The sequence below is a fragment of the Bemisia tabaci genome, chromosome 2, assembly GCF_918797505.1.
Source record: "Bemisia tabaci chromosome 2, PGI_BMITA_v3".
Classification (NCBI taxonomy): domain Eukaryota; kingdom Metazoa; phylum Arthropoda; class Insecta; order Hemiptera; family Aleyrodidae; genus Bemisia; species Bemisia tabaci.
In genome coordinates this window covers 63,060,887-63,086,749 of record NC_092794.1, presented here as the reverse complement: position 1 = coordinate 63,086,749, position 25,863 = coordinate 63,060,887, and the positions used below count along the sequence as shown (strand labels likewise).

At 43.2% G+C, this 25,863-nt stretch overlaps 1 protein-coding gene across 3 annotated transcripts in view; it reads right to left on the bottom strand.

Moving 5' to 3' along the window:
• Tlk (Tousled-like kinase) overlaps positions 1-25,863 on the bottom strand; it is a 153,107-nt gene that overhangs the window by 21,582 nt on the left and 105,662 nt on the right. For all 3 annotated transcript variants that reach the window (XM_019055137.2, XM_019055138.2, XM_072296023.1), the window contains one exon: positions 3,451-3,544. In XM_019055137.2, coding sequence (XP_018910682.1) covers positions 3,451-3,544 — 94 coding nt within the window. The remainder of the gene's footprint in view (positions 1-3,450; positions 3,545-25,863) is intronic.

Sequence of the window (25,863 nt, the reverse complement as noted above, 5' to 3'; positions counted from 1 at the left end):
TGGCAACACTGTTCGATACAACACGGTAGACATTTTACGACGATTGGCTTACTTGTGACGAAGGTCCCGTTCGTATTCGATTCGCTCTGGTCACAAAAATCATATTCGTCGCGGGTCGCGGCGAAACCATTTTCAACCTCCCATGGGCCCATCTGGACCATCGATACCTCAAAAATGAGGATTCGGTGGGCGATTCGCGAGCAACGACACTCAAAACTCGGTGAAATGAAATTACACGACAAGCGGATCAATCGAAGCATGCACCGCAGATTCACTCGCTCGAACTTTACTGGTGACTAAGTGACTCATTCCTTCGAATTTGCGGCTCATCTCAGGCCCGACGGAAAAGCTCTGACGTCAATGGCAAAAAAGCGATTAAATGTATTTTTTTCTCTCTCCGGAGTGGTTCTCCTGGGTTAACTAGGTGAGGAAGGCTTTCCCGCGCCGCACAGTGTATAGAGTCAATAGGAGAGATCGGACAAACTTTGGAAACTTTAAAAGCTTATAATTCCGCCTATACAAAATTTTAAGGTTCTAAAAGTGGTTCCATTAGTTTTCTTGTACAATTTTCTTGTAGAAGAACCCCCTAAAATTAAAAATGTGACGAAATGAACATAAGAATTTGCAGTTTTAGTCAAAAATTTCATGTCCGACCTCTCTAATTGACTCGACCCACTGTGCACCGACGCACGGTGGATCAAGTCAATGGAATAGGCTGGACAAAAATTGGAAACTTTAAAAGCTTGTAACTCTGTTAAATCAAAACTTCGAGATGTTAACAGTGGTTCGATTGGTTTCCTCGTAGCACGTTCTTAGCGAAGCACCTCTTAAAATTTAAAATGTGACGAATTTAACATCAAAATTTGCAGTTCTAGTCGAAAATTTTATGCCCGGCCTCTCTGATAGACTCAATCCACAGTGCGACGTGTCATTTTTTCGCTCTTAGATCCGCCTCATGACTACTTCTTTCTGAATCTCTACGCAGAGGCGAATTCAGGAAGTTGGCAACGCCGTTTTCTTCCCATTTAAACTTATGGTAAAGAATCGATTCTTGATGGAACCGTCAGCTTCTCCAAAAATCGATTCTTTACCATAAGTTTAAATGAAGAGGAATGAGTGTTGACAACTTGCTAGGTCCAGAAAAGTCTCTACAGAGTTGATAGGGGAGTAATTGGACCGAGTTAAGCAGAAAGGAACCAACCCACATTTTGGAAAAAATTGAGTTATGAGTGGTTTTGAACTCAACCACTGCTCTACTATCTATCGCCAAAAATTCAAAGTTTTTGTTGGAGCAAATTTTGCAGAAATTGAACTTGGAGTTTATCTTTTATATTGAGTCTTATGCATGAGCCAAACTTAAAACCTCTTTTCTCGGTTCGATCCCGATGTGGCTTGGTTCCTTTCTGTTTACCTCCGTCCAATTAAGGCTGATATCTTCGATTTCTATGCTCTGCACTGCTAGACAGTATTCCAAACTATTTAGACTGTTCATAGGATCGTGAGATTCATCGATACAGATTCTATACGACGCAGGTTATTTTCCACTAAATAACAAACTAATGTGGTTTTTTTTTTTTTTTTAAACAGATAGTCGGATCCAGAACGTCAATAGTAGAAAGGAGTGATTTTCTCGAAATCCGGAGGGGTCGAATCCGTTTCTAAAATTTTGTCGAGGTCGGATCTCAACTCCCTCTGTATAGAAATATGATTATAGGAACACGATTCGAATTAATTCGCACTCCCAGCCGGAAAAACTCCAAGCAAAAAATGGGACGGAACCGTGGTTATTTTCCCTCTCGCGTTGGGAAAATAAATTTTTTGTAAAACTGCTATAAATTTCCTCCGTGTTAACATACGGCCCGTTTGATGCCACGCTTGCAGAAGTAGTTCACACCACACGATAAAAAGTTTCTCGACCTAGAAAAACTCTACACGTGATGGAGCCGAGATTCTCGGTCCCAGCTGTCGCAATTCGGCTACAATGCAGACAGTTCCGTGTTGTGTTGCGAGCTTTCGGCAGTTTTACCGAATTGCAACAAACGGGACCTGAAATATATCAAATCTCGACTCCAGGAGATAAGTTAACGGGTGCGGATATTGCCGATTTTTTTTTCACGGTGCGCAGGTTCGTATATACCCGCTGTGGCAAGAGTGTCCGTGAAAATATACATTTTCAGACTTTTCCAGAATTAACTCATGTTTTGCAACCTTCCAAGTGTGGTTTTCTTTCCAACCTGAGAGGAAGGTGACCATGATATAAGATCAGCAGGCCGATTATTGAAACTGACAGACAAATAAGACGAAAGGGGTGTGGAGGGATCATATTGGTCGAAGCGGTGTGGTTCCTGTAGTTTAAGGGAGAAATTGATTCCCAACCCACCTTTGTCCATTCCAACCACATGCTTCCGCCAATGGGATCCCTCCATTATCCCTCTTGTCTTTTTTTCTATAGCTATGTCTATCAATTTCAATAGTCGGCCCACTGGAAGAACAAAAATATTACGCTCACGGATTCTTTTTCCTTGAAATCCGCCGATAGATTTACTACTGAATAAAATGACAAAAAAGAAGATGTTAAAATGACACTTAGTATACACTGATACGTTCAGAAGACTGTCCACATATACAATTGTGACAATCTATGCATTTTGAAAGATTCTAGGCGCAAGAAATTTCAATGGGTGTGACTAGACTGGTTGATTAGGAACTTAAAAACTCATGAGAAACCCCTGCCTCGGTGAAGGTCTATTTTTAATTTTCCATCACGGTTTAATGGACAGGGAAATCTGGACAGAGCAATTTATCAGATAAGAAACTCATTTGCAAACAAGCACAAAATAATTTTTTAAAAGAAGTCGAGATTACATGACGAAAGCAGAGTAAGTATTTTTGACGAGTCTAATTTAAATTATGAGCCAATACCTGGGCGATAAATAAAGGCACAATCTAGACTCAGGTACAAAATTCTTGTTTGCAACCATTAGTGATAAGCGAGATAAGCCTTCTTGGCTTGATAGTGTATGTGAGGAAAAATGCAATAGACTGATTTAGTGGCTACGTCATTTTTTCGATACTTGACTTAACGCTTTGCTATGGTTGCGTTATTCCTGCGATGTTCGACACATCGATTTGCGATGGATCAAACCAAAACAATCGAAAACATAACCTTATGTACATAATTCCCAGACAAGTATGAAAAGTTACGTGTGTTAATTTATTAAAATTTTGCTATAGACAAATCATGAATAATTAACGACTTAATATACACGAGACATTTAGATAGCAAGAAACACTTGGCCGCGAATCACCATAGCGCAAATACGACAATGATATGTGCTTCTTTACGACAGAACCTCGGAACTAAGATATGAAATTATAACCTAGCCAATAAATCGGTCTATTGTTACACAAGCTTGATGGAAATAAAAATGATATGTAACGAATCCTTACCGGTGCTCATATTAGAGTCTTGGCTATGAATAGCTTGTCCTGAGTTGTTTAGACCGGATTGTGGAGCCATTTGGATTTGTGAGCCTGCTGACATCTGCAACAATACCATTAACTAGGTTAAAATACAGATCATGGAAAGAGAAAGCTTCGGAGAGAGAGAAAGATAAAAAAAAACAAAAACAAAAATAAAATTGGTAAGCATCAATTCGTCGGAAGTCGGTTTGAATCGACTCACCAAGTTTCCGCCCGGCGTTGTTCCGCGAATTTTCTTGCTTTCGATGATTGGTCAGTTAAGTTGTTCACCGCAAAAGATATCGAACCAGTATCTATTAATTCTTATCGTGGTTGGAACAATGAACTCTCAGTGGGGGTGGGCAGGAGGGCACCTTATAAAGGGAGTTCTGAGGGGAGCATAGAAAGACACCCAACCGCCTGGATCTCCGAGGGCGATCTGGGGGATTCTACCAGCTTCTAAGGGGGTGGCACGTCCCTACTGCTGTCTTGTCTAGCGTGTGCTGAAATATGCCCTTTTCCAGGGTTGACATACTTTCTTCATCCTCAAATTCACCGACTTTCCCCGATTTTTCCCTGAGTATTTTTGCTTTCACAAGACTCCAAAATTTTCTAATTCCCTGACTTTCCGTAACCTTCGAACAAAGTTTCTAGATATGCCGACTTTCGCTAAACTTTGGAAAACATTTCCTTCTTCATGGATAAAATTATGGTGCAAACATTTGGAAGTTCAGTAAGTTGCTTTAGTGATTAGTAGACGATGTATGAAAAATCCTCTGACTTTTCCCAGTCGTGGCAAAGACCCTGAGTTTTTTCCGGTCGTCGCATAATACCGGGTACGCCCAAAACCTCTTTACCACTCACGGGGTTGCCACAGAATTCAGAAAATAAAATTCCCTGACATTTCCCTGAAACATTTTAGTGACATCCCCTGACAGTTACAGAAATGCAGGATAGTTAAGGAGACATGACTTTTAATAGTTTGCAGGTAAAATTGAGGAGCTTTCCGGAAAAAGGGCACATAGTGAAAAATCGCGTGTGAGAAAAATGAATTTTAAGTTTCCATCATTACTTTTTGGCCACTGGTGGTAACTTTCATCGCAGCTTGGACTGCCGATCTAGAACGTAAGTCACAGTCAATGGCCATTGAGTAATTACAGAAACTTCAAATTCCTTTTTATTCAAACGCGATTTTTCGCTGTGTGCCCTTTTTCCGGAAAGATCCTCAATTTGTTGTTCAAAACGCCAAACCCATTCTAGAAGGCAAATAAGGGGGACTTGACAATTTTTCCCCAACACTTTCATCGTTTTCCCTTGCATTTGCAGATTTTACCTGACATTCACCGATTTTTCCTGCCAGTGGCAACCCGTTCCATATTTTCAAAAAAAAGCTTTCAAACTTTCCAGATTATGTCCGATTTCTACTGTAGACTCGGTCCACCGTGCGGCGCCCCCGTAGATCCACGGCGCGGTCAAGAAAACACCCGAGGAAAACCCGCGAGCTCGCGGCGGAAAAGCGGAAAGCTGCGAATCCGCGCGGGGGAAACCTTGGACAGGAGCGCGCGGCGCGGCGCGGCGCAACATACCCGAGCAGCGGCGAGAGCGCGAGCGCATGATTGATACCGCCGCGAGAGGAAGCGAGAGCGAGGCAGGCTCGGGCGACGGGGGGGGCGCCGGGGGGAGGGGGCGAGCCGAGGTACTGGAGTAACGTCTGATTAAATGGAAGCGGCGTGAGTAGGTTAAGGCACCATGATACGAAACTGGATCAATCGAGATAATTTACAGATGACGTCACAAGTGGCTCCAGAGCGAGTCGAGCCGGCCCGAGCGCCGCCGAGTCGGCCCGAAGCCCCACGAACGGACGAGCGCGCCGCGGAGCCAAAGCGAGGGGATCGTGTCTTCTGCTCATTCACTCCCGATCCGTCGCGTTCGTCGGTGGCGCGCGCTCCCGACTCAACTTCCACGCACGAAAGCTCGAGGAATTACTTCGTCGAAATTCATCAGTTTCAGGGTGTCAAATTTTTTTTTCGTTGGGGGGAAATCCTGATTTAAAACTGCTGAATCCTGATTTTTCCTGATTTAAACAGTTAAATCCTGATTTTTCATAATTTTTCCAAATCCTTATGTTTAGCAAGGAGAAATTGAAATTTCTGCATTCACAAACATAGCTCCATAAAAAAATCCGATCGGACAGCCGACTTTCTCAAATCCTAATTTAACGACCGATTTTTCCTCACATCCTGATGAGATCGGGATTAAATCCTGATTGACCTCAAATCTTGATGGAATCGGGGAAAATCCTGATGCTAAACACCCTGTTATTGATTTCTGAGCAAACCTGTTGACTCTCGGTCTGTCTTGTCAAAAATCAAAATGTTTCGCCGCAACAGACGAAAAAAATCGCAAGATTGAAAAAGATCCTAGAGCAGGAAAAAAACTTTGATTGTAAAAATCCTCTGCTGCGGAAAAGTTCGTCCAGAATTCGTGTGCTCCTTCGAAGTCTCCGCCAGAGATCGCCGTTGGAATTTTAAGTGAAGTTTCAAGAGCTTCTATTAATTTCATGAAGAATAGCCTTACATTTCAATTTTTTAATGTTTCGTTAAAATTTTAAAGGACTTCGCTTGAAAGTTCAAAATTTGCCGAAGTTCGAACAAAAATTGCGCAGACAAGTTCTTGAAAGTTATTGACACTTACTTTCTTTTTCGCCCGATGAATTTAATTCAATGAATGAAATGAATTCATCGGGCGAAAAAGAAAGTAAGTGTCAATCACGTAGTTCCCGATTAAGAAACAAAGGATTAGTTCTTGAAAGTTGTTCGAGTTGATTAGGGTCAAATTTACAATATTGGAATAGCGTTACGTTCTTTCGCCGGGAAACAATGAAACGTCCGTTGAGGGAACAGGTTCCGTCAGCTAAAAATAGAGCGTTCAAAACTCACTCGTCCATCCGCGAGTCTGAAATCCCTCGGGGAATTCCCAGGGAAATTAGGAAAGCCTCGTGGACGGGAACGCCCCCGCTGGTACCCCTGGAAGCGACGCAGTTTTCGAGATTATCCGTCGCGAAAACATCGGCTCTCGGAGGCCCCTAGCAACGACCGGCGAGTTGATTCTGGCGAGCGAATGACGAATCGTAGTGTTGCCTCGCCGCCGCGCCAATCCACCGTTTATCGAGCCGCAGATTACATTTTTGTGTGCGAGTTCACGCGGTGGAACTGGTGGCGGCGGCGGGACACTGCCCGCCGCACAGCTTTCTAGCGACCGACCCATGTCGGAAACTACGACTCGTCAAGAGCAGCTTTGCCGCCCCGTTCGTTTCTCAAATCCCGGGTTATCATCGTCATTTTTGCTGAATTAGCTTCAAATAAGGATGCTATGGATCATATTCGATAGTGGTTCGATATATCGTTTGGTTCAAAACAATAGAACATAACTCCAAACGAAATCAAGTCAAACATTTTAATCCTAAAAGTATTCCTGATGTTTATATTACCCGGTAATTGAAAGTTCCTCTATTATTAATTCAGGAGGTCCATAATATCGGCTCAGGTGCAACAATCTAAAGCATAATAACAACTACAGGTGCTTAAAATGTCCCCAAACTTTGAAAACGAAATTGTAACTGAGCGGTAGCAGAAGAGATTCCCGGTTTCTGAAGCATATGTCCAGAAATATTGGGGAAAACGCTTTGAAGACGTGAAATTCTCGCTCTTAAGAGAAAATCGAAAAAGAAACTAATAATGCAGCAGAATATGTTAAGTATCCAGATGATTGTTTACTTCCGGTATTGATTCACTTCAAATAATGATCCAAATCCGATTCAAATCTGTAATAAAGGCTGCGTGCAGCTGCCACGGAAGACTCGAGTTAGGTTAGATTAGGTCACGCAACTAAATCAACTCCGCGGTAATGCGGGAAGGTATCACACGGAGATGAAGGCGCGCCACTGTTGCATCGCGCAGGTTCCTTTAAAAGCTGACACTGAAGACTCGAGTTAGGTTAGATTAGGTCACGCAACTAAACCAACTCCGCAGCAATGCGGGGAGGTATCACACGGAGATGAAGGCGCACCACCGTTGCATCGCGCAGGTTTCTTTGAAAGCTGCAAGCTGCAATTAACGAAGAGTTATAAGTTTCTCTCATTTTCTCTTCAGCATACTGTACAAAGCTATGCACTGTGTGCAAACAGCAAATTGATGGTTGAAGTCGACATATGCGCTATTCTGATTCGACGTTGCAAATCTCAATTCGTGCGTAATTTCATAATAAAAAATAAACTGTAAGTTTTTCTTGAAATTCATGCTCCTCTAATTTCAATATATGCAGCGATAATTTCAAGGAGTACAGCAGTCAAGTGGCAAAGGGGAGGGGCCATTTAGGGTTGAAGCATTTTATGTTAAAGTTGTCACCGCGAGAGCTGCATTACTCTGTGATTTAAAAATTCTGTTCTCAGTATGTACTCAGTCCTCGGTCACCATTTTTCTTCTTCTCTTTTCTAGTTTAAAATGCGCTCGTTTCTTGGTGCGAAAAATAAAGAAAGAGAGCAGAGGCTATTCGAAGATGACAGCAACTGCTGCTTTCGATCAGAAAATCAATGTGATTTTTCACTGCTATTGTGATCGCGAACACATTTCTACTACACTATTTTACTAGGCTTCTCGTAAAGGGGGTGGGGTGGGGGGGGGGGGAGGAACAGAGACCTGACGATGTTGCAATAGAGATATGGATTTTTTTTTGAACATAAAGCATAAGTAGATTCACGGCTGTTATGGTAATATTGAATTGATCTACGCTTCAAGACGTTACATTTTTGTTCTTAATGGAACATCGAAAAAGAAACTAGTAATGCAGCAGAATATGTTACGTATCGAGATGTTCGTTAACTTTGGGTATTGATTCACGTCAATTAATGCTCCAAATCCGATTCAAATCTGTAGTAACAACTGCATGCAGCTGCCACTGAAGTCTCGAGTTAGGTTAGGTTAGGTCACGCAACTAAATCAACTCCGCGGCAATGTGGGGAGGTATCACACGGAGATGAAGGCGCGCCACCGTTGCATCATTCAGGTTTCTTTGAAAGCTGCAATTAATGAAGAGTTTTAAGTTTCTCTCCTTTTCTATTCGGTGCACTGTGACTAAATAGGCCTCAATCCGTCGTTCCTCTCACGAAAGAACGTTACCTCATGCTAATGCTGCCAAATTTCCCCTCGCACATTTAATTTATTTGAAGACACTTTTGGTAATTCCTAACTGAAAATTTCACTGATTTTTCCTTGGATCTCAAGTAAAGAGCGGAAAAATTTAGGACGAAATAGCGCATATGTATTCTTGTAAAAAACTTAATTCTTTTGGGTCTGTGTTGCAGCCTTGGGATTAAGGTACGTTCCTTTGTACGGGAAACGATGCATTGCAGACATTTGAAATGACTGGCATCTGCAAAGGATGATCATGAGTTATGAATATTGTTTTCTTTCTCAGTTTCTCATTTATAAGAGAAATTAACGAATTGCTTTAATTCCCACGTTTCCGCGTTCCTTCGGATCACCAAGTTTTTTAGATTTCCCAGAGGTAGAAACCCCGATAATACTCCAGGGTTGAAAAATAAGTTTAAACAAAAAAATTGATCATCCTTCTGCTCTTTGCTTGAGATCCAAGGAAAAATCAGAGAAATTTTCAGTTAGGAATAACCGAAAGTGTCTTCAAATAGATTAAATGTGCGAGGGGAAATTTGGCAGCATTAGCATGAAGTAACGTTCTTTCGTGAGATGAACGACGGATTGAGGCATATTTAGTCACAGTGCACCGAAGAGAAAAGGAGAGAAACTTAAAACTCTTCATTAATTGCAGCTTTCAAAGAAACCTGCGCGATACAACGGTGGCGCGCCTTCATCTCCGTGTGATACCTCCCCACATTGCCGCGGAGTTGATTTAGTTGCGTGACTTAATCTAACCTAACTCGAGTCTTCACTTCTTCACAGTGTCAGCTTTCAAAGAAACCTGCGCGATGTAACAGTGGCGCGCGCCTTCATCTCTGTTTGATACCTCCTCGCATTACCGCGGAGTTGATTTAGTTGCGTGACCTAATCTAACCTAACTCGAATCTTCAAAGCAGCTCTACGCAGCCTTTACTTCAAATATGAATCGGATTTGGATCATTATTTGAAGTGAATAAGTACCGGACGTAAACAATTATCTCGATCCCTAACATATTCTGCCGCATTATTAGTTTCTTTTACGATTTTCTTTTAAGCTTTTCAAATTACAAGCTGCAGCCCCTACTGTTTTTCTGTAATTTTCGCACAAAGAAACTGACGCATTTCAAACCTGATGTCTAGGACCAGGGAAAAGCGGGATTCACCTGGGAATGCAAAATTCCAGGGGCAAATCTGAGAATATGCCTCAGAAAGCGGTAATCTCTTCTGCTACCGCTCAGATACCATTTCGTTTTCGAAGTTTGGGGACGTTTTAAGTACCTGTTGTCATTTAGGTTTAGATCTAGTCACGGGCTGCGGAGCATTAATCATATCTCTTTCTCTGACAGTTTCGCCATTTTCCCTGAAATTTCCAGGTTTTCCCCGACTTTTAAAAATTCCCTGACATTTCCCGATATTCCCTGAGCGTGGCAACCCTGATACTAGACACTGCACCACGTTACCGAGCCTTGTAACTCTGTTTTATCAGTTGTTCGGTAAAATGGGGAAGGCGGTTGGGTGTGCGGCGCATGACGTCGAGCGCACTACCGCTAGGCCGGAGGGCTGAGCTGTGGAGCAGCATCCGATGAGTCTAATGAGACCATTTCACAATCCACGCTCCTGCTCCACCTTGCGCCCGTCCCGGCCCGGTGCCATTGACATTGCCTGGACCTGGACCCGGACGGTGCATAGCATGGCGTGGCCTCTGGAGATGTAAGCGGCCACGTCAGCGCGGATTCACCAACGGTGTCCGAACGGCAACGGCAAGGCGCCATCTTTAGTCCAACTATCTCATCCGATGATTTGTGAGAAAACACGAAAAATACACGGAAAAAAGGATGCTCCCGTACCGGGGGGGGGGGGGGGGGGTCCTGGCCCCCTAGGGCCCCTCATTTTAGGAGATCTAGATGAAATCCTAATTTTTGACAGCTAAATCCTGATTTCATAATACTTCCAAATCCTGATAAAATCCTGATTTTTTGCGACGAAAATTAATATTTCTGCGTTAGCGCATGCGAAAGCAGAACTCTAAAATTTCGGACGGCCGACTTTTCACAAATCCTGATTTTACTACAAATTTTTCCTTAAATCCTGATGAGATCGGGATTAAGTCCTGATTGACCTCAGATCCTGATAGAATCGGGAAAATTTTGATGCTGGACAACCTGCTCCCTGCCTCGCGATAAATATGAGGGACTTCTTACTATGTGAGAGCGTAACGTATTCTGTCACCGTTTAGATCGGAGAATTCGCAGGCGTCTGAAATTCTGTTCAAGAAGAAACTATTCAGAGCGTTACCACAGGATTTAGTTGATGAAATTCTCTGACACTCGTGGACATGCCAGATGATTTAAAGGACGTAAATTGAGATAATTTTCATGCAAAATTTGTCCTGACACATTTGAGTGAAATTACCAGACAATTGAGGATATGCCAGATGGTAAAAAAGACATGATCCGAAATATTATTCAGGCACAATTTGTTGTTCCAGACGTCAAATCCATTTTAGAAAGGAAATATAGGTGCATTGAAAAATTTTCTCTGACGCTTTCATCATTTTTCCTGTCATTTCCAGGGTTTCCTGACATTTCCCGGTATTCCCAGCCTATGGCAACCCTGTTTGATTCGTACCTTGTCTAGAGACCCATTCTCGGTCGATCTGAGAGTGAATTCTTTTTCGCTCATTTAAATTAATCGCCGAGCATGGTGAATCCCACCCAATCCTCGTCGACCATACTGCCGTACTAAGGGAAAACGCCGTATGAGCCTTTGGACGTTGCCAGATTTGCCGAAATACCGAATTTACTGGAAAATTTTTGAATATTTTCGCCCGAATTTTTCGGATAATTTTGTTCGCAACTTGATCTAACATATCCGAGAATTCCACGGAGAAATATGCATAACTTTCCTCAAAAATACATGTTTTATCCGGAGAAATTTGGCAACTCTCGAATGTTGATACGGCGTTCTTCCTTAGCACACCGAACGACGAATGACGGTAACCGTACTTTCTCCTCGGTGGAGAGGCGGACCATACTTACCGAGAGACTTCTTCCAGAGCACCGTCCTCCAAGCGGAGAGGCGACGTCCAACGGTGGTCCGATAACCCGACGTCGGTCGCATCTCCGCACCGGATCGGGGGGAGGGGGGGGGGGGGGGCGCCGGGGCCGTCTCTGCCCTTTTTCGCGATTCTTGCGAAACTCAACTTTACGGCCGTTCACCTCTCGCGCCGCCCGCCGCCACCGCCGCTGCCGCCGCACCGTGCATCGAGAGATTTCGCATGTCGGTACTACAGTTTTCTCCCGGTTAAATCCATTGAAAATATCGATTTTCCTGCCTCACCAAGAATCGATTGTTTCGCATACATTTAAATGGAGGAAAAACAGTGTTGCCAACTTTCAACTGCCATCGCCGCGACTGTATCCCATCCCCCGGGACGGCTAGATGCTAGCTCCTTCCGGAAAGCTCATTGGCGGATCCAGCAATTTGGCAACACCGGATTTCCTACATTCAAACCTATGGAAATGTATCGATTCTTGGAGGGGCCAGGTGCTCCAACAAACATCGATTATTTAGCATAGATTTAAATGAAGGAATTCGGTGTTGCCAAATTGCTGAATCCATTTCTGGGAAACCACCTCGTGCCTCGGCCAAAACCGATCCTAGCGAGTTCATAATTCGAACCATGGGACGTGCGATAGGGAAGTGTAGAGACACTACTACATGAATGAAACCGCACACTAATGTTTACAGTGTCTTATGGACTGAGTTCAACAGAGATGAGCCACCTCACATCGTGAGAAAAATATATTTAGGATTCGTTTTGAGCCTAACTAATCGTCCATACACTTCAGTCAAAAAGTCAAGGTCGAGAAGAGGTATGGAATATAGAACTTAAAACCTCTTTTTCTCGGTTTCATCTTGATCTCAGGGTGTCAACTAAAACAGGCTGGCCACATATCAGAACTTTTTCAGTACATTTCTAAAAAATTCAGTACCTCCTTAACAGAAAAATTCAGTACTTTTTCAGTACCTCAATTTGATGAAATTCTAACAATTTCAAAAATTTGAGTTTCTCGCTCAAATTGCGACAAAAATGACAAAAAACCGGGCCTACTAGAGTGATTTCCGCACTTTGTCAGTAAGTACTTCCGGACCGCCCTTAAAAAATCCATACTATTTCCGGACTTGTAGACACCCTGTACACCCTGTGTGACACCGAGGAAAAATAGAACATCAGTACTATTGCCGGAAAGCCCGGAAACTAGTTTGTTTCAGAATGGGGATTAGTATGATTGGCGAGTTTTCCGGTCAATGGCATGTCCTTAGCGAGATGACAGCGTCGCAGAGCCAATTAGAATTTACGTGGAAAAGAAATTGTTTTTAAGTCGCAATATGAATATAACAAAAATACAGTGCTTACCGACCTAATGTTGATTAAAATTTTTCTTAAAAAGGGAAGACCTGTCTCGGAGAACGAGCACGTATCTCGCCGTCAATACGATTCATAATTCAAAATTACTTAAAAAACACGAGATTACATCACAGAACGTGGTGATAACGCGACAAATAATCAACATGCATGATAAGAAGATCAATGCTTGTTGCTCTTGTCCCCGCAAAGCGATGCAATCATGTGCTTTTCGTGTAATCAAGAATTATGAATTTTACTGAAGACTTGGGATGGGCGTGTCAGGGCTGTTCTCCAAATTTTTCACTTCTATTGTCTGACTTTTCACCGACTCCAGGGTCATCATAGATAAATATCCTTGACTTTACGTATGAGGCTGACGCAAACTGTTGAGCCAGGAATTTAGAGACATTTAAAACTATTTCATTGTACAACGGTTAATTAACACGCGCATCTGTAGGACAAATGCGCAAAGGTAAAGCTTTACTCTATTGAACAGCCTCCATCCTCATTGCTCATTATTTTATCGACCCAGTTCTATAGGTTTACCTTAATTCCCCACGTGTCAAAATTTAAATAGTTGTTGTTATTTTAGCTATCCAATTTCAAGTTTCCTCAAAACGCAGAGAATAAATATTTTTAGAGCTGGTAGAGTTTCTGAATATGAAAATCTTCCGACATTTACGTGACATTCCTTTTCACGACAACTTATAGTCTCTGCATATTAAAAATACGCAATGATTAGGGCGGAAGCAAACATTTCATGGTTCTTCTGCAAAATTCACTGTCTTTTCCATGACTGTGTTTGGTTGAGCATACTAAAAAATAGTTTTCAGGCAAAATTTGATGTGCAAAACCTTAAACCCATTCTACAAAGCAAATAGAGGTAATTCATCACATTTTCCCAAACATTTCCGTCATTTTCTCTGACATTTCCCGGTATTCCCTGACTGTGGCAACCCGCAAAGTGTAAGTGCGGCTATAGTTCTCTATGACCTAACCTCAAAATTACCGACAGGTCCGTATTCTCCCTACGTAAAAGTGCTCTAGTCGGGGCGCGCGGGCGCGGGCGGCGAGCTGGCAACGCGCTCGGCGCTGGGCATGACTGAGTTGAATAAACGTACTAGATCCGAGCGGGAGCGGGAGGAATTCACGGTGAGCGGCATGCGGACGGGCCGGCGCGGCGGACGGTCGCGCGACTCCACGCTCGCGATGACGCCGACGCCGACACGGTGCGCCGCCCCGCGCCGCGACGCCGAGAACGCAACGCGGCCAAGAACGAGGTCGGCCGGCCGGCGAGGCCCGGCACCGCGACGCTCCAGCTCGCTCATCCGATCGCCGAGCGCCGGCGTCGACTCCGCGATCGCGTCTGTTCGCTCCCGATCCCCCGATTTTACCGCCAGCTCCGACTAAAGTTATCACCCGAGATCAATCAGGGTGTCAAGTATTTTTTAATTATGAAAAATCCTGATATTTTCCTGATTTTTTTCTGGTATTTTATAAAAAATTCCTGATTTTTTCATTTTGAAAATTCCTGACATTTTCCTGATTTTTCTCGACTCTTGGCACGGTAGGCAAAAAGCAGTAAGACTTCCTACGCTGAGAAGTTTCGCGTAGGGAAAATTCCTGATAAAACGTCCAATTTTTCCGATTTTCCTGATCGACCAAAATTCCTGATATTTTCCCTTGACACCCTGTCAATCGATTCCTTCACGAAAAAAATGGACTGATTATTTGACAATTCAATTGATTCTTTATGTGACTCATCGAGACAGGTGAGATTTCATCATGGTTCAAAATGTAAACATAGCCTCAAAAGTCAATTGCGTAGGGACGGGTTTCTCGTAATAGATTTTTTATTCCTTGGATTAAAAAATGGCAATGAAAAGAGAAATTTTTTTCAGTTTTTTCATCTTTCGCTTTTCCTACTTAAATCCTGAAATTTTCGTTCGAGGTTATGTTCTATTGTTTCGAATCAAATGATACATTGAACCACTATCGAATACGATCTATAATGGAAAGCTAATTTGGTTCAATTAGCATTTTTTTATTATAAAACCCACATTGAAACATGTCAGTCACTTTTTTAACTACTAAATTGTTAAAACAGCAAAGTTTTTTTTAGTTTTTTCCGTGTACATCAGGGTGGCCACAGGATTGGGAAAATTAAATTCCTTGACACATTTTGGTGAAATTCCCTGACAATTGAACAAATGCCGGATTGTTAAATAGACATAGTTAGTAATAGTTTTTCAGGCAAAATTTGTTGTTCGAATTGTCAAACCCACTCGAGAAGGCAAATGAAGATGATTTGAAGATTTTTCCCTGATATTTATGGAAGTAGATAATCGAACTCTCTGAGTGAACATATGCGCGAGGTCATCTAGCTAGATAGAGATGAATATAAAATACTTGAAACTTGGTGTTCCCATCAGTTCGGCAACCCTGCTCAAGTATTCAGCCTCATTTCTGCACAGAGGAATTGATTAATTATAGAGGTGGACTCTTGCCTTCCATTCAGTAACAATTTAACTCCATTACGGCCTCAACATCTTGTGAGTTTTCTTGAGCTTCGGGGTCATCGAAAAAAAAAAAAAAAAATAGTTATCAAATCAAAAAACCCCCGTTATGAATCAAACTATTCATCACTTTTAGAAGTATTACTGAATTAGGTAAGTAGGTAGAAAATGCGGGAACCTAGGTGCGGCTGAGCCAACGAAGTATGGAGCTCAGGCTCAGCCGTACCTACGTTCCCTCATTTTCTAATTCATGTGATGCGTAAATGCACCTTGTGCATAGCGGCGTAGAGTACAGACGTGTACTCTACACCGCTATGCACAAGGTGCATTTATACATCACGTGAATTAGAAAATGAGGGAACGTAGGTACGGCTGAGCCTGAGCTCCATACTTCGTTGGCTCAGCCGTACCTAGGTTCCCGCATTTTCTACCTACTAAGGTTTACGATTTTCTTGAGAAAAGACCTACCCGATTCGAGTCAACTCTGTTTCCTATTTCGAGTTGGAAAACGCTGGTGCTTGCCTAGGGATGAAAGTGAGAACTTTCTCGGTTATGCCCCCAGGAATTTTCGATCAAAATCTGCTTTACCCGGCAACTTGGGAAAGACGCTCACTCAGGTTCACATTTAAGGTTGTCCTTACACTGGAAGGAAAACCATGAGCATGGATTTAAGATTTTAGGATTTTCCACGTTGAAAGTTCCTCATTTGACACACAATCTGACAGCGCAGAACACGCTTCATGCGTGTGACCCCATACAAACCGGTCGATGTCAAAATCGAACGAGTTCGTTTCCTGATGCGCTCGGGCACCGATCTCGGTTTGCGGCGTTTCAAAATTTCCGTTCCTTCATCGGGTATGCTAGCACGAATTTTTCAAAGAGTATTCTCGAAAGGGCGCAGAAAAATCACACAAAATTTTGTCCGATAACGATGAGCAGTTACCCTTCAAAAAGTAATGGGTGGAGGAAATCTATACGATGTCCCAGACCGAGAAACAAGGTGCGATAGTTGCACCTAGCACCTTCGATACGCATGTGTATGACGTCACCTAGGTCAACAACCATTGGTCAATCTTGTGCGCACAATAAATGCTATGATATTTCTTGAAACGACGGGTAGGAACAGTTGGACTACATTTTGCAACTAGGAACTATAAATTATGGCTCAGTATAAAAGCAACGTACGAACCATTAGTCTCCTTATGCACGTAAGTGTTTTTTCGGATGAGCCAGAAATTATAGTTCCTAATTGCAAAGTGAAGTCCAATTAATATTTTGAGTTCATACGTTGGTGTCCATTTTGATCCCTGGTAGCATCACGAACTGATCAAACCTAACCTTCAAAAATACCGACATGCCCACTCTCTCCCTACGCAGGTACTCCAGTCTAGCTGTCGCCGTCGCCGTAGGTCGTAATGACGGGCAAACTTGGGTTGAAGCTCGGAATTGATCAAAGTTGAACAGTGCGCGGGATCGATCGTAATCCGGGCGAAACTTACCAGTTATGTGACGAAGGAGAGAGAAAAAAAGAGGATATAAATAGCGCGGGGAGAGAGGACGAAAGCCCGGACGAAAGAGGGGAAAGGAAGGAGTTGGGCAGACTGTTGGAAGAGTTCGTTCGACGGACGCGACGTTGCCAGTTCATCACTGTGGGTTAAGGGGGAGGGGGGGTAGGGAGGGCGCGGTTGGGTAAGCTCGACTCAGCGCCGGCGACGGGAGCTCACCGGGGGAACAATGACCGATAAAGAATAACCTCTGGTTTCTCGCGACGTGAAAGCTAACCTCGCTGGTAGTCTAGGCGTAATACCCATGGTGGAATCATCTCCCGAGGAAAAAATTGTACCACCTCAGCTTGGATTTCGAGAAGAAAGTTGTTTCGCTCGTCGAGAAAATCCGGGAGGTTGTGGCCGGTTGAGGGGGTTGGGGTCCGAGCAAAAAAACCACCAAATGGCGAGGGCGGAATTATGAGACAAATAGGTGGAAAACTCAAACATGGGTTACGATTTCAGAAGAATTGCTCTGGCAAGGGCGTAGGTAATACTGGAGTACCTACGTAGAGAGAATCGTGCAGCTCTTGAGGCCTAAAAGGGCACCCAGCCTTCCGATACAAAAAATGTCACTCCCAATCTCGAATAAATCACTCTGGATAATTTGAATTCATAGATTGGCTGCTCTTTCGGGCCCTGAAAGCTCCATGTCCGGACTCTCCTTATACAGGCACTACCCTAAATGATGCTGAACACTGACGGAAAATTCAAAAATTGTCGAGTTCGGGCTCAGGAACTGACGATGAGATTCGGGCGTGGGGATTAATGCAGCTTTAATCCTTCTTTGACCTCCTCAAATGAGCTTCCTAGCATTGCACTTATTATCAGGTCATACAGCAAAATTTTGAGCGATGAAATTTCGTTTATAGTGCCTAAAATAAGCTTCATCAAACGGATTCTGAAATTTCTGTTGAAAAATGATTGCCACCAGGGTGTCTACTAAAACAGGATGGCCAAAAATCAGTACTTTTACAGTGCATTCCCCAGAAATTTAGTACTTCCTCAACAGAGAAATTCAGTACTTTTTCAGCACATCCAACTAACGATATTTGAAACATTTCAAAAATTTGACTTTCTCACTCAAATTGCCAAAAAATTGACAAAAATTCCGAACCTTCCTGAGGTATTTCCGCACTTTTTCCGTACTTCCGGACCGCGCTTAAGAAATCAGTACTATTTCCGGACTTTCCGGAATTTGCAGACACCCTGACAGTGTCTAGAATGAGCTTCATCAAACGTATTCTGAAATTTCTGTTGATAAATGGACCACATTTTGCAATAAGGAACCACTATTTCTAGCTCACTTTAGAAACAACATATATGCCATTGGCTTCCCTGTGAAGAAAGGAGTTTTATGGAAGAGCCAGAAATAGTTGTTCCTTGTTGCAAAATGCAATCCAAATGATTGTCACTTAGTTTTTTCGTTGGGCGCGGTTTTTAAGTTGAAAAGATCCGCGAGAGGAAATTTTGAAATTTTGCAGGAAAAAAACTGAAGATTTGCAATTTACATGCAAGTGTAGAATAGTGTAGAGAGCAGTTTCAGCGAAACAATGAGATCTCCGTGCGCAGCTCGCTCGATTTTCTTCTGAAATAGGCGGCTAGACCTTGTATCTAGTGCTGACGAAGCACCGTGGCATTTAAACTAATATCTCACTCGGTCTCGCGGAAAAAAACACGCACTGCACACTGTACACATCCCAGTTCAAGGCTTGTGACGTGTTCGAGCATTAATCACACGTTTTTCGATCACAAATCGCTGTCATGCAAATAACCTAATTTTCATGATTCTCGCGAGACACAGTTTGATAAATGGGTTTAATATTATCCAATTAACAGAAAAAAGAGAAGAAAAAAAAAGAAGAAAAAATTGGCTTTCCCACACGGAAAATTATACTTTTTCTGTTAGTTTCATTCCTCTCTCTATCTATGAGACGAAATTGATCGGTTTTGTTTACTCTGATACTAGGGTTGTGAAAAAAACAAACTAGATGTAAAAAAAGTGTGCGAGGACTCAAAAAATGTAGAATTACCCACTACAGAGGTTAATTTTACATCTTGACATTGCTAACGTAACTGCTGTAGTGGTTAATTTAGCATTGTGTAAGCTCTCGCGCTCTCGCACACTTTTTTCACATCCAAAAAGGTAAATCAATTTAACTTTTTCTTCGGTCTCGTAAATCTTTATAAAAAAACTTCTAAGATAAATTGTAAATGATTTATGTGACTTGCAAATTTCTATACACTGAATTGATATTTATTTGATTTTTTTAAGTTTCGTTAAAAATCTCGAGAAATTTTTTTTAGAAATCGATCTGTCCAAAGCAGGACAGTCATCGCGGTTAGCGTGTGCCCAGTTCCCGGACTAAGCAAAGACATCGGTCAGTTAGCGGACAAGGGAAACGCAACGGGGATGGCCGCACAGTGGAACGAGTGTTTGTAGAAAGTCGGACATGAAATTTTTGAAAAAAAGCTTAAGATTTTACGTTTATCTCGTCACAATTTTAATTTCAAGGGACGATTTTTATGGAAAATGTTACGAGAAAACCGATAAAACTACAAGACATCAACATTTCATATTCATGAAGACCCCCCCCCCCCCCTTTAAACTGAGAGTCGAGACAACACCCCCTCATGGAGTCACAAACGGGAATAAAGATTACACAAATTGAACGTTTTTTGTAATCTTTGATCGGCCCATTCTTAAGTTCCTTTCTCCGTTCCTTCCCTCATTCCGTTTGTTCCTTACCGAACCCGTAATTCCCCGGTCCATTCCAGATTATAATCTTTGCAATCGGTGAAAATGTAATCTTTATTCCCGTTTGTGACACTGTGAAGGCCTAAGATACGGGAACCAATCAGAAATGGATTCACATTGTCTTGACTCTCGGTATAAAGGGACTCTAATGAAGACATACGCTTTTAAAGTTTTTAAATCATGTTGACCTCTGTCATTGACTCGATTCACTGTGGGCCGGTTCACGGACTGAGTGATTTTGCCAAAGGGGCGTACCATCCACATATCACACTAGGGCACTGGGTGCTCGGAGAGCAGGTATTGACAAAACTCCCTGCATGTCCATTAGTGAAAGAAAGTGGGAAGCGTTTCAAAAGCCACTGCGTATGTATGTATGTATAAAGTCGCTTTTATAGCGCTCTTTGGCGCTCTGCGACCCCTAGCCGCCAAAGTCCCCTATCCTCCCAAAGCCCTTCAGGGAGTTGACAAACCCTCATTTCTTCTAAAATCCCCTGTCGCCACCCTTTCACTGGGCGTCCCCTTCGTCTCCTTCCAGGAGGAACCCAATCAAGCAACTTCTTTGGCAGCCTTTCGTCCGTCATTCTATTGACATGACCATACCAGACAAGCTGTCTGGTCATGACGTCGAATATGATGTCATTTTCGACTCCCATGATCTGACGCACTCTTTCATTGCGGACCCGATCTCTCCTAGAAATTCCAGCAGACCTCCTCCAGAAATCCATCTCCGTTGCTCTTAGCATCCCCTTTGTCCGCTCCTTCAGCTGCCAAACTTCACATCCATATGTAAGAATACTCTTGACTACAACGTCGTAAATTCTCCTCTTGTTCTCCTTGGAAATCCGAGGGTCCCAGAGGATTCCATTTAACATCGCAAGCCACTGCGTACTTTTCGCAATAAGCTCACTTTCTAAACTTTCCTCGGTCGTCATTGACTAATTGGATGTGATTATGAATAAGCCTCATATTACACGCATCGAAATAAAATCGCGGGTTAAAAAACTCATAATCGATCTTTATAAAACAGTTTCAAGACGTGGCTTGACGTCGGTCTCTAAAGTACTTAGCGGTGGATTACACGAGGAGAAAAATTGAAGTTCATGATATGGAGTCTTAAGTCTTCAGTGAGGGTAACTGAAATTTTCTGAACGCTGATCGCAAAAGTCCCTGCTTTTTCCAATTCATTCCCTAACATTTCCGCGAGAAACACGATGGTGCCACTATTTTTCTCTGAAACGAACTCCAAAGCTCAAAAAAAGCTCTCAAAGTTGAGGCCGAAACGGCGGGGATATTCCATGCTATCCTGAAGGGCTAATAGTTAGTCGAACTCTCCATGCGAAAATAGGGAGCAAATACATTAGGTGGGTGTGTTTCCAGTTTTGAAGTCCCTAAACAAAGTGGCAGCCCTGTAAATGTGCTTGATCCCTATCTCTGCATGGAGATTTTAACTTGACATAGAGCCGGACATCAGAATAGCGTGGGATATCCCCTCCATTACGGCCTCAACTTTGGGAGCTTATGAGAGCTGAGTGATGGAGTTGATTTCAGAGGAAAACCGGTGGCACCATTGTGTTCCTCCCAAATTTTTTAAAATTAAACAGTGCTTAGATCGTTGATTCCTGGCACATGCAAGAGCTTCATTGTAAAGGCTGGATTTGCCAAACCGACACTGAAAGAAAGAACTCCGGCCGTGGAAACCGTACTTACGAGATATACAGAATAGACGTAACGTCCGCGTTCCGGGCTTAGAGGCCGAGAGTTCCGAGTGTAGCATCCAGAGTAGTCGAAGCTACGGCTCCAGCACTCGGAACTTACGGCATCAAGCCCGGAATGGACGGTACGTCTATATAGCCCGTAACTTTTATTTTTCAATGGATTAATTTCTCAATTCTTTGATCACCAGTAATCATTGGCCAATGGAGATGTTGCATGTGTGAGGAATTTGCGATTTGACTGCTGATTCCTATGTAAAAGTTTGCGAGAAACACGATGGTGCCACTGGTTTTCTCTGAAATCAACTCCCAAGCTCAAAAAAAGCTCTCAAGTTGAAGCCAAAATGGAGGGGATATCCCACCCTACCCTGAAAGTCCACGTCTACATCAAGACAAACCCTCCATGCAAAGATAGGGAGCAAATACATTGACAGGGCTGCCACTTTATTTGGATACTCTAAAACTGAAAACACGGCATCACTGCTAATGTATTTGCTCCCTATCTTTGCATGGAGAGTTCGTCTTGATGTAGAGATGGACTCTCAGGATAGCGTGGGATATCCCCTCCATTTTGGCCTCAACTTGAGAGCTTTTTTTGAGCTTGGAAGTTGATTTCAGAGAAAACCAGTGGCACCATCGTGTTTCCCGCGAACTTTTACATATGCATCGATAGTCAAATCGCAAATTCCTCACACATGCAACATCTCCATTCTGAGCGTCGACTTCCATGGGTAACTTTTAAATGGGGAAGATAGAATTTGTCTTGATGTAGAGAATTTGTCTTGATGTAGAGGTGGACTCTCAGGGTACCGTGGGATATCCCCTCCATTTTGGCCTCAACTTGAGAGCTTGTTTTGAGCTTGGGGGTTGATTTCAGAGAAAACCAGTGGCACCATCGTATTTTTTGCGAACTTTTACATAAGAATCAACAGTCAAACTGCAAATTCCTCACACATACAATGCAACATCTCCATTCTGAGCGTCGACTTCCATGAGTAACTTTTCCACGGGGAAGATAGCAGAGCCCGATCTCTAAAATACATTGTCTTTGAGCCCACGCTATCCGAGTTCGGAGGTGGAAATAACAGAGCCCCCACCCTTACTCGAGCGGCGGCGCGGTGGCGGCACGGATCTCTCCCCCGAACAAAAACATTTTCACACAACACGGCTCTTGGTTACACACTCGGGACTCCGGGGTTACCCTAATTTAAAATCTATCAAGACGTATCCTCGCTAGGCACACGGAGAGCTGGCGGGGCAGGAGCAACGACCGCGGGTCGCGGGGCGTTTTGAGCGAGACTGTACTCGTGGAACGGAGGACGACTTCCTCGGGATCGCATTCATTAGACGGGATACTCCCCTTCACCTTCGTAGTTCGTGGCACAAGCCCCGCCGCGATTCCTCACATTTTTCGTATTCGCGGGACAGGGCCATGATTTAAATATTAATGCGCCCCACTTGGCAACGCGGCGCATCGCACAGCCATCGTCGTAGCTCGCTGCGCTGTTGCCGCTCCCACCGCCGTCCGACGGGGGCCAATATGGGAGTCTCGCAGAGGGCGTCCCCGTCTTACGTAACCCGACACAAACAAAGACCCTCCAGTTGATAGTGTCTCCGAAGCACTGTTAGATAAGGACCGTTCGGTCCGAGTTTTAGGTGCTAGGTAACCCACGGTGTTTACTGCAACAGGCTGGCCAAAAATCAGTACTATTACAGTTTTTACTGTACATTCCAAAGAAATTTAGTGGGTCCTCAACAGAAAAATTCAGTACTTTTTCAGCATCTCTGAAGCGTCCAGCCCACCTTCACACTAGGGGCTTCAAAGAGGCTCATCGACGGAAATGTTGAACGGTTGCCTTTCAAAGATCGTCGGGCCGAAGATCGAAGGTAACCGATGTGTTCGAGATACATCACAGATCAGATCTTGAAATTTTCAAGGAATTCCGTGCAGAAATGGCTGAGAAATAGAAGAATTGGTGCCAGTTTGAGAGCCCCAGTTTGTAAGTGGGCTGGACGCTTATTTGACGAAATTCGAAAAATTTCAAAAAGTTAAATATTCCGCTCAAATTGCGACGAAAATGACAAAAATTCCCAACCTTCTTGCGGAATTCCGCACTTTGCCAGTACTTACTTCCGAACCGCCCTTAAAAAATCAATACTATTTCCGGATTTGTGGACACCCTGTAAACCCTCTGCGACACCGAGGAAACATGTCTTACTACGTACTTTACTACAACTACGAACCATGGTAGAGGGACTTTGGAGCGGTAGTAAAATACGCTACGAACCAGAATGAATTACACTATGCCTTGTCTCCACGGGACGTTTCAAGGGATCACTGCCAAGTTCGAATCGCAGGAATGAAACTTCTGGGGTTTTCCCCGTTAAGCAAAGTAACAAAATGTCTCCTTCTTCTCTCTGAGCCGCTCTTAGGACTCCACAAGGACTGTACTTGGTACTGTGAGTATATTGACTATCTCAATTTTTCTCAACTTCGCAAGTGAGATTTTTCCCTAGGCCAAATCCCATGAAACGTCCCGTTGAGACAAGGCCTTACACTACATTCCGGAGAACTAAGAACGCACGAGCGAGATGAAGCTTCTACAGCTGCGCAGCTCACTCAACTCCGAGTGATTTTCATTACCTACACGTGATTTTGACTAAAAATTTACGACGCATCTTTTAACTTTATACATAGATAAGTTCATGTCTGATCACTTCATTAAAAGCTGCTTCTTCCATGCCCCCTACACATCGTCTCTCATGAAAAATTAGGGACACTTCGATCGCAAAAAATTGATTCGATAGTAACTCTCCGCATAAAATTCGGCGGCAAAGCGAATGAGTGTCATTTATGTTGAACATTTCAATAGAAAATTGCTTCTTTTTTCATCATCATCACATTGTCCAGCTACATTACAATGTTTCCCCATGTTCGAGCGAGTATCGGAAGATTCAAATTTACTCACATAAACTGTTACTGAAGACACACTTTTCAGATTATGAGGCTTATTCCGAACTTACCTAAAACAGAAAAACAAAATAAAAATTGTTAAACTTGTTGTAAATATAAACACATCGACATCAAAAGCAATGAAAGTCTATCGTACAAGGGATACAAATTAGAACAAATAAAATACAAACGACTTGTGGGCCCATTTGGAGCATTTGAAATTGACGCAAAAAGCTGGATGCTCCTCGTGATTGAAATTAATGGAACGCATCAATGGTGCTTCCATGGCGAATGGTTCATCACATTCACCATGAGTTGCATGAACATATTTGCATCCTGTCGGTCTAGACGATGCTTTTTGAATTATTGTTTCACTTGTGCTTAATTGGACTGCATTATGCAGTAAGGAACTATTGTTTCTGGGTCATCCACAAAATGACATTGATAGACAAAGAAGACTTATTTAAGGAGTATGGCGCGATCCTATTGGTTGAAATGGTTGGTTCCTTTAGACTAAGGGAGAAAATGATGGACTAACTAAAGGGTTTATCGTAGGTTACCGTTAGTTAGTCTATCATCTACCTTCTTTGTCTCTTGCAACCACTCGCTTCCACCAAATAGGATCCCTCTAAATCCCTTTTTGTATCTTTGTCTATAGCTTTGACTACCAATTTCAACAATCGGCTCGCTGCAGCGGGTCGATTGTCTATTCATAATCGAATAACCTTGATCGACAATGAGGTAAGCGCAGGTGGGTCCATAACCAATATCGTAAAAAGCACGAAAGAGTCGAGTCGACCCTATAGGACCCAGAGTCTTCGTATTAGAAGGATAAAATGAACGGACATCACATCCCTCCCTTCCAGTTCGCCCCTGAATTCTGCAGGGCTTAAAATGGCGGCACCACTGCGTGGAAGGGAGGTTCTGGCAAACTTTGACAGTTACCACCTGTTACACTGTTGCCAAACTTCCCTTGACCAAGGTTTCGGTCCAAGTTGTGTAGTTTTATGATCCCCGTGCGCTTCGGGTAGCTTAAGGATCTGGTCCACAACACTGATCTTTTGCCGTTACAATCCTTTATAAATGATCTATTCTAGGCGAGGCGGTTTCCGAAAATATAGATTGTTTCAGATGCAACTGAATGGAAAAAAACGCGATGTTGCCAGCTCGCGAGAAAATGTGCCCGTATACTCGATCGCGAGCACTGCGCGATTGCAAGCTTCGAGCGACGAGTCGTTCCGGTGGTGTTCGGGTCATGGTTTGAGAATCGGTTGCAATCAAAAAGCGCTGCGTCCACTCGTCAAAGAGGAAGCTG